Source organism: Nansenia antarctica (assembly GCF_963989245.1).
Source record: "Nansenia antarctica genome assembly, chromosome: 6".
Lineage (NCBI taxonomy): Eukaryota > Metazoa > Chordata > Actinopteri > Argentiniformes > Microstomatidae > Nansenia > Nansenia antarctica.
The window spans coordinates 63,827,593-63,835,287 of NC_137676.1; the positions used below are offsets into that span (position 1 = coordinate 63,827,593).

Below are 7,695 nucleotides of genomic sequence, written 5' to 3' on the forward strand. Positions count from 1 at the left end.
TCTTCTCCCGATAGTCACCTTCACCTTTGATTTCTGAGTGGGTTTTTTTTTGTGGGGTTTTCTTGGATGAATTACAGCTATTAAGTATGTCTTGTTAGACACCTTGACACCACGGCCAACACTCCATCTGAATAATTTTAATAAGTATTAGGCAAATGAGGTATTATGAAAACCCTTCCTGCAGATTTAGACCTCCCAACGATGCAGTGATGTCATCGCTGTCACTGGGGGAACGATCCGAGTGACAGAACGCCGTTATATTTATACAACAAACAGGACGGCGGTCAAACCCCGCCGTCTCTGTCAAGGTTAGAACACATGAAGTCATCTGCATACAGTGCAAACGGATAAATTAGCCAGCCAGGCGGAATTACTGTCAGGTACTCACCTGCCTTTTTACGTGTCGTAAATAACCGCTAGCCGCTGGCCACTGCCACTGACGATGGCTTTCACAGAGATGACTTCACGTCAATTTAACTTGTCTGGGCTTTTGCAATGCGGCCAAGTTACGCTTCCCCTCTCTCTTTGGAGGTGATATATTGTTTCCCTTGAGAGCTGTCAATACCTTGTGGTCTCACTACTCTCTGTCTGCCCTCCCTCCCTCCCTCCCTCTCTCTCTCTCCCACCCGCCCTCCCTTCTTCCTGGCACTTTTAATCTCCCAGGCTATAAAACTGCCCCCATGTCCCAAAAGCCCCCCCCAGAGCAGACTCACAGCTGCTAGCCCGGCTAGTTAAACGCATTAGTGTGTGTGTGTGTGTGTGTGTGTGGGTGTGGGTGTGTGTGTGTGCCTCGCTCCTCCACTGCCCCTCGACGTGCAATGTGGAAGCACTTACAGTCTAGCAGACAGACTAGTGGAGGACAGAGAGGGCTGCGTTAGCCTGGCTAACGCGCTAAAGGCTAACAAGACCCAGGCAGTGTGTGTGTGTGTGTGTGGAGGGGGGGAGAAAGGGGGGGCTCCTGCCCTCTTCCACCCACACAGGAAGTGAGGTCACCTTGTAGCACTGCAGTCGGAGCAGAGTGGACTCAGAGAGAGAGAGGGGGGGACAAGATCGGTGCGTTGGCCGAGAGCCATTTTAAGCCCCCATAGCAACCTACATAAAGACAGTTACTGTACATTCAAGGGCTGTGTTCTTTCAGACTAAAAGGGACAGCAGTTATTTGGTCACACGGGCAGAAACCTCCAGTACTTTCAGTTTTGGCAGGGTCAATCAATTGCCATGACCGAATCAGTATCCACACACTATCAAGAGTTAAAAAAGAAAAAAAAAGAAAAAAGGCCTCAACAAAAGGGAAAAAAACTTGATGCCAACCTAAGCAAAAAAGGTTCCTCTGATTTCACGGACCAGTTTGCTCCAACCTCTCCTCAGCCTACAGCCATGAGCTTTTCTCTCACAGACAATTGAGGCAACGCTTTAATTCTCTGCAATGTAATTTCCATCTCTTTTTAAGAGTGAAACGCGCGAGAGAGAGCTCGACAATAAATCACATCCCTGTTTAGAGCAGCCGTCTGGCACGACTGGCCGACTCGAGCTCCCTAGACCTCCTCCTCCTCCTCCTCCTCCCCCTCTCTCTCTACATCTCTCCATCCCTCACGCCTGTTAAAGGCCTGTCCTGCAGGGCCAGGATGCACTTGTGTGGTACAACAACAGAGAAATCGCCCAGAGCTCTTAGCAGCAGCAGCACCCCCCTTCCTCTCCTCCTCCTCCTCCACCTCCCTCCACCTCCACCACTACCACCACCAACACCACCACCACCACCAGCGCTCACGGCCTCGGCTCAGCTCCCCGCTCCGTCTTTCCCAGCTGCACCGGCGAGCTGTTCCGTGTGTACTGCTGCCAGCTGAAAAGGCTGCTACTCCTGTGAGATCGCTATTACTCAGTGCAGGGGGGGCTCGCCGTAGCCAAAGGGCTGCTCTCTGAGCTGGAGATCTCCATGTTGTGACTTGTCAACACGGAGGAAAATCGTTACCAAGGCCGGGGCACTTCCATTCCACACAGCAAGGGAAGGGGAGGGATGGGGGGGGGTTGTGATTGAAACCAGGCAGGTACTGTGATGGACTGCGGTGGATTTCGGCTACAACTTCGTCGGACATTGTCCGTTAACTGGGTTGATGTAAACCGCATCGGAAGTCATGTTGAAATTGCCTGTCTTGAATCGCTGGATAAAAGTGTCCTGAACAATCAGGGGGGAGTGAACCTGGTTCTTTGTCGAGACAAACCTCTCAAATCAAGTGAATAAGAGGGCCTATTACTAAAGCATCGCTAAATAATTACCTATGCAGATCAGCATGCCTCACCGACTCCCTGTTATGGGTGTGAGAACATCTTTGTTGAAATTAGCCTTAGGCCTACCTGCTGTGTCTTTACCAAATTTGATGCATGGAAGACGTTGCCCAAAACCAAGCTGATTATTCATAGGCAACCCTATGGCAACCCAAAAGCTTATCAGAGACTCTTCTATCTAATTAGTGTCATCTCACTGACTGAAAGCATTTTGAGCGAGTTTCTTAAAACCATCGCAGTCGAGAGAAGCCTGAAAACTAACAGCCGTGGGAATCCGGGCCAACCTACCTGTTTAAAGCAACAACAACACCACATGTCGGTCTAATCCACCCAGCAGCACCCACTTCTCTGGAACCTGTCCGATAAAAACTTTACGCAACCAAACATCTCCCAGTTAACAAGGCTAACCCTAACCTTCAGTGCCTCTCACAGTCTGGAATACTGGGCAGCATTCCATTCCAGAAAGATGTTCCTTTCCCTCCGACCTGACCTCGTTCATCCCCCTTGCCAGATCTGATAGAACACCGCAGCTGGATAGGTGCAAGCACATAATTCTCACTGTGCATCTTACCCCTATCCAGTCTCATCAGATCTGTGAAAGGGAGTGAATTGAGGTCAGATCAGAGGGAACAGCTTTCGGGAAAGGAACGCAGCCCAGTATTCAAGACCGTTCACATACGGCAGAACACCGTAGCTGGATAGGTCCAAGCCACATCGTCCTCACTGTGCATCTTGCACCTATCCAGTCCTGATCAGATCTGTGAAGGAGAGGGAACAAGGGAAAATTGGAGGGAACCACTCTCTGGAATGTAACGCAGCCCTAGTCTCAGCGTACGCAGAGGGAGGCGTCCATCCACGCCACCTTTCCCCTGCCCTTTAATTCCTTTCTAAGTGCAAGAGTGTGTATCATTACTCGCTTGAGCTCCATCCGGCCGGCAACCACGAGAGGAGGAGAGGCCGGCCGAGCCCCATCAAATTGGGGGGTGGCGGTAGAGTCTGGGGGGTGGAAGAGGGAGGAGGGTGGAGGGGATTCTTGGCAGAAATTCCCCACAAAGTTGATGCCAGGAGCGAAATGGAAACCTCCCCTCATTTTCCTTTCTCCTTAATCCAATGTTTTCAGGCCCCAGCCGGCCCCGCCAAGGTCATTATAATCATAGCGAGTGGAGAGGAGCCAGTGACCCGCCATTACTGTTAAGGTACAGAGACGTGTACCCCCGACGCAGGTGGCGGCAGCGGTAGCAGCCATTGGCCGGCTGAGGAGGAGCATGACATGTGCAGGGGCTAGTCATCCCTCCATTTCAAATGCAGATAACCTGCAGAGACTACAGGAGGAGGAGGAGGCAGGGAGAAAATGTCCACCTCCCACTGCCCCTGAGGTTTTGCCCTTCATGATACGGGCTCGCTCGCTCTCTCCCTCTCTCTCTCTCTCTCTCTCTCTCTCCTTCTCTCTCTCTCTCTCCCTCCCTCTCTCTCTCTCTCTCCTCTCTCTCTCTCTCCCCTCTCTCTCTCTCCTTCTCTCTCTCTCCCCTCTCCCTCTCCCTCTCCCCTCTCCCTCTCCCTCTCTCGACGTAGGCTAATCATGTCTGAAGGATCAAGGAGAGAAAAATGTTTTTGAAAAAATGGTGACATAGGACCATGACCTAACCTAGTTACGAGACTGCTGGCATGAATATATTATAAATTAGTAAACACTGGGCTACTTCTAAACTTTGATCTTTAAAAATAGCTATGCTTTATCTGATAAACAATATCACTATCAATATTTACACTCAGTTATAGGCCAATAGAATTGCACAATAATCATGCACGCCGAGGTCGTAATGAAAGGCAGTTGTCATTGTGGCGCCAAAGGTTATGTTTACTTGTCAGAGTGAGGGCGCTGTACTGCACTGTGACCTCCACGGCCAGCTTGTGCGTGTGTGTGTGTGTGTCCTCTCGCAAACCACGCAACACAGCTTGACACGCCACACACACACACACACACACAAACACGAACACACGTAACAGCAAATTGCTGTGTGTCTGTGCTAAAATAAAGCCCCTTTAGAGTTCCCTCCTGTGTGCTAGCTTGCCCTTTCTACCACGGGCTGGCTCAGATAAAGAGATTTCAACTTCAACATCATGCTTGTCATCTGCCAGATGACCAATAGCTGTTATAGTCCGAATGATGAAAACAAACAGACTGACACAACAGAGAGACAGACAGCCAATGACAGGGGCCGACATGTTCAATCTCAAGTGGGACGATCCAAAAGAATAGAAGGATAGAAAAAAGAAAAAAAGAATATTAAAAGAAAGCAGAAGCTTTTTGACAAATGCATTGTTCAGTGACAGTCCTGTGATTGAATGGAGGAAAACATTTCTGGCCACAACTTCCCCAAATGTGTTCAAAAGCTTTTCTTTTATTGAGCAGCGGGAGACACTTTGATCAACTTCACTAAATCCCTTAGATATGGTGAGCCTGGTCGACATGAACGACTTTATTGTAGGCAATCGTTAAAACAGACAATTTAGCCCGACCTGTCCATAGGACACAAATTAGGATACGTAGGCTACATGTATATAGGTTGTGATATAAGCCATGATGTACTAGATAAAGGTGTGTGTGTGGGCGGGGCCCCTCTGGGTGTACAGGCAGTGTCAGTGTGGTGCATGACCTCGGCCCTCGGCCAGGCCTGTGGCATACATTCTCCGTCAGTAACATATGAGTGAGGGCCAACTGTCCAAATATCTCTCTCTCTCTCTCTCTCTCTCTCTCCATCCATCTGTGCTCTCTCTCTCCCCCCCCCCCCTCTCTCTCTCTCTCTCTCCCTCAGCCTCCACACCTCCCAGCCAACCGCTGCAATTTCCCCAAGTTCAACCCTGGGTCAAACACCTGAGCGCTATATCAGTAGATGATGGGGAAAAAAAACATATTCTGGTATTTTTTCATGAAGCTGGGATTGAATATGTGGATCATATTTTGGACCGAGACCAGAATGAACAATGTTTGATTTCAATCACACACTTGTGTTGTTGTTGCCCATGCTCAAAGTTATTTAATCAAAAAGGCAGTCCTGTATTCACTATTAACCAAAATAACATGCCAGTAAAAAAGCAGTAATTGCCTTGTGACCGTAACCGGTATGGTGAAAAGGCATTGTTTGACATTTAAAAAATGATGAGACAATAGTATCATTACGGTAAATTGATTAAGTCATCATTGATTTATGAGATTAATCACTTAATTATTCATGACATTTGCATACCAATATGACTCATTAAGCCGTGTTCTTATGCATGTTTTCTGCACTGAGCAGTGAGCACTTCAGGAGGCAGAATAGCCACACTTGGCCAATTCCTCCCAGTTCATTCTACCTAAAGCAATCCTCTAGTGGCCAAAACATGTCACTGCAGTTTTTTCCCCCCAATTATTGGGACTGATAAATGCACAGTCTAACCATCCTCGCTACGCAGGGTCAAATGAACGAAAAAAATAATTCCCAATCATTTCACGAAATCTATTGCCTGTGTTTTCTGCACATACAGTCGGAATACATCCCACACCGTCTCGTCAAAAGGGTAAAAGTGCCATTTTGCGTCCCTAGCCCGCGTTATTGATCGTACACTCTGTCTGCAATGAATGGCGAAGCAGCCAGGGGGAAGACAGAAAACCCTGAACTTCAGGTGACCGACCATGGCTTTGACACAGCCGCCTGCATGCAGACATGAACCCCGGTGCTCAACTGGGAGGAGGGGTGGAAGAAAAAAAGAAAAATAGAAAAATACCTCCGCTTAAAAAAAAAATCTCTCCAGACTTTCAAAGAACTCGACGTGTAAAAAAAAAAAAAAAAAAGAACTAAGAAACCGCTCCGAAAAACGACGGAGAGAGAAAGTTAGACGTTTATATTAACGCAGAATTGAAGTTGCTAGACAGACAGCGCTATGGCTACGGGCTTTAGGAGCCAGGGCATGGACGCCTGAGTCTGGCTCCGTCTGATCCGACTGACCCTTCATTTTATTGCGGCCAGCAGATTCTCAGATCCTCCCCTTTCTTTCTCCACCGAAAGAGAAACTCGCTCTCGGACAGAGACAGATAAACGCCACATTATAAGCCGTTATACAACCGGACACACACACGCTAAACTGACCGCAACCTTTAGGGGGAACGGGACCTTTTATCGATTCTACTCTTATTAAAGCCACGTACCGCTCCTGCTCTGCTCTCCACTGGGCTATAGCTAAACGCCGTTACTCACCAGCCAACAACATGGCTGCCTCTCGCTTCAGACCTACCGAGAAAACAGGAGAAATAACCTACGTGCCGTGTGTCTTTGTCTGTTTCACCTCTTTAACCCTAAACTACTGCGGCTAAAACACAACGCGGAGAAGCCATTTAAAATCGCCACAAAAGCGATGTGTGTCTGTGACTTACGTGAAGGCAGGCGCTTGGGTTGCTCCTGCTTCCTCCTTGGCATTTTCCCCCTTTTTAATCACATTCTCCTCCTTGTTTTAGGGATAAGAAGAAAAAAGGTTTCCCCCCATTGTAGGCAGAGAGTGGATGGCAGGGACTTGTCCTTGTGCACCTGGGCTGGCTGTCCCTCCTCGGTTAGGAGTGTGTTGTTGGGGGACGGGAACACAGGAGGAGGAGGTGTTGTTGTTGCCGCGGCCGCCGTGGTCTTGACTATGGCTGCTGCTCTCTGTGGAAGTGTGTGTGTGTGTGTGTGTCTCGGAGCCCCTAACTAACACTAATGCAGGGATCAAAGGGCAGCAACAGCAGAGCAGGCAGACACACACTCGCGCGCGCAGACACACACTCGCGCGCGCACACAGTCACACACACACACACACAGTCACACACACACACACACACACACACACTCTCTCTCTCTCTCTCTCTCTCTCTCTCTCTCTCTCTCTCTCTCTCTCTCTCTCTCTCTCTCTCTCTCTCTCTCTCTCTCGCTCACACACACACACACACACACACACACACACACACACACGCACACACACACTCACTCAGAGGAGAGAGAGAGAGAGAGAGCAGCGTAAAAACGGACAAGGTGCCCCCAAGCAGTGTGTATTGCCCGACTGCAAAACACAAAACATATTTGATAACAATGTTTAGCATTTACTTGGCAATACATGAAAAAATAAATAAACAATGCATAGTATCGTTTTTTTTTATTATTGGAAAACTATCATATCTGGGTGGTCCGTTTTTTAAATGTTATTTTTTTTTAACACATTTATAACGTATGGATATCACTGAATGTAAGTGTTTGAATATAGATTCACCAGTTCAAAATGTAATTATGATAGCATTTAATTATCATTTGCAATTAACACTTTCATGTTCACAAATGACAAATAAGACTGATTGTATTATGACATTCATTTGCATTAGAATAAAGTTGCCAATTAGCTACACAT

At 48.0% G+C, this 7,695-nt stretch overlaps 1 protein-coding gene across 1 annotated transcript in view; it reads right to left on the bottom strand.

The window, feature by feature from the left end:
- znf827 (zinc finger protein 827) overlaps nt 1-6,747 on the bottom strand; it is a gene marked incomplete at its 3' end in the record, with an annotated part of 68,859 nt that extends 62,112 nt beyond the window's left edge. The window contains exon 1 of the mRNA XM_080535312.1: nt 6,698-6,747. Coding sequence (XP_080391438.1) covers nt 6,698-6,740 — 43 coding nt within the window. The 5' untranslated portion in view covers nt 6,741-6,747. The remainder of the gene's footprint in view (nt 1-6,697) is intronic.
- Nucleotides 6,748-7,695: the final 948 nt, after the last annotated feature.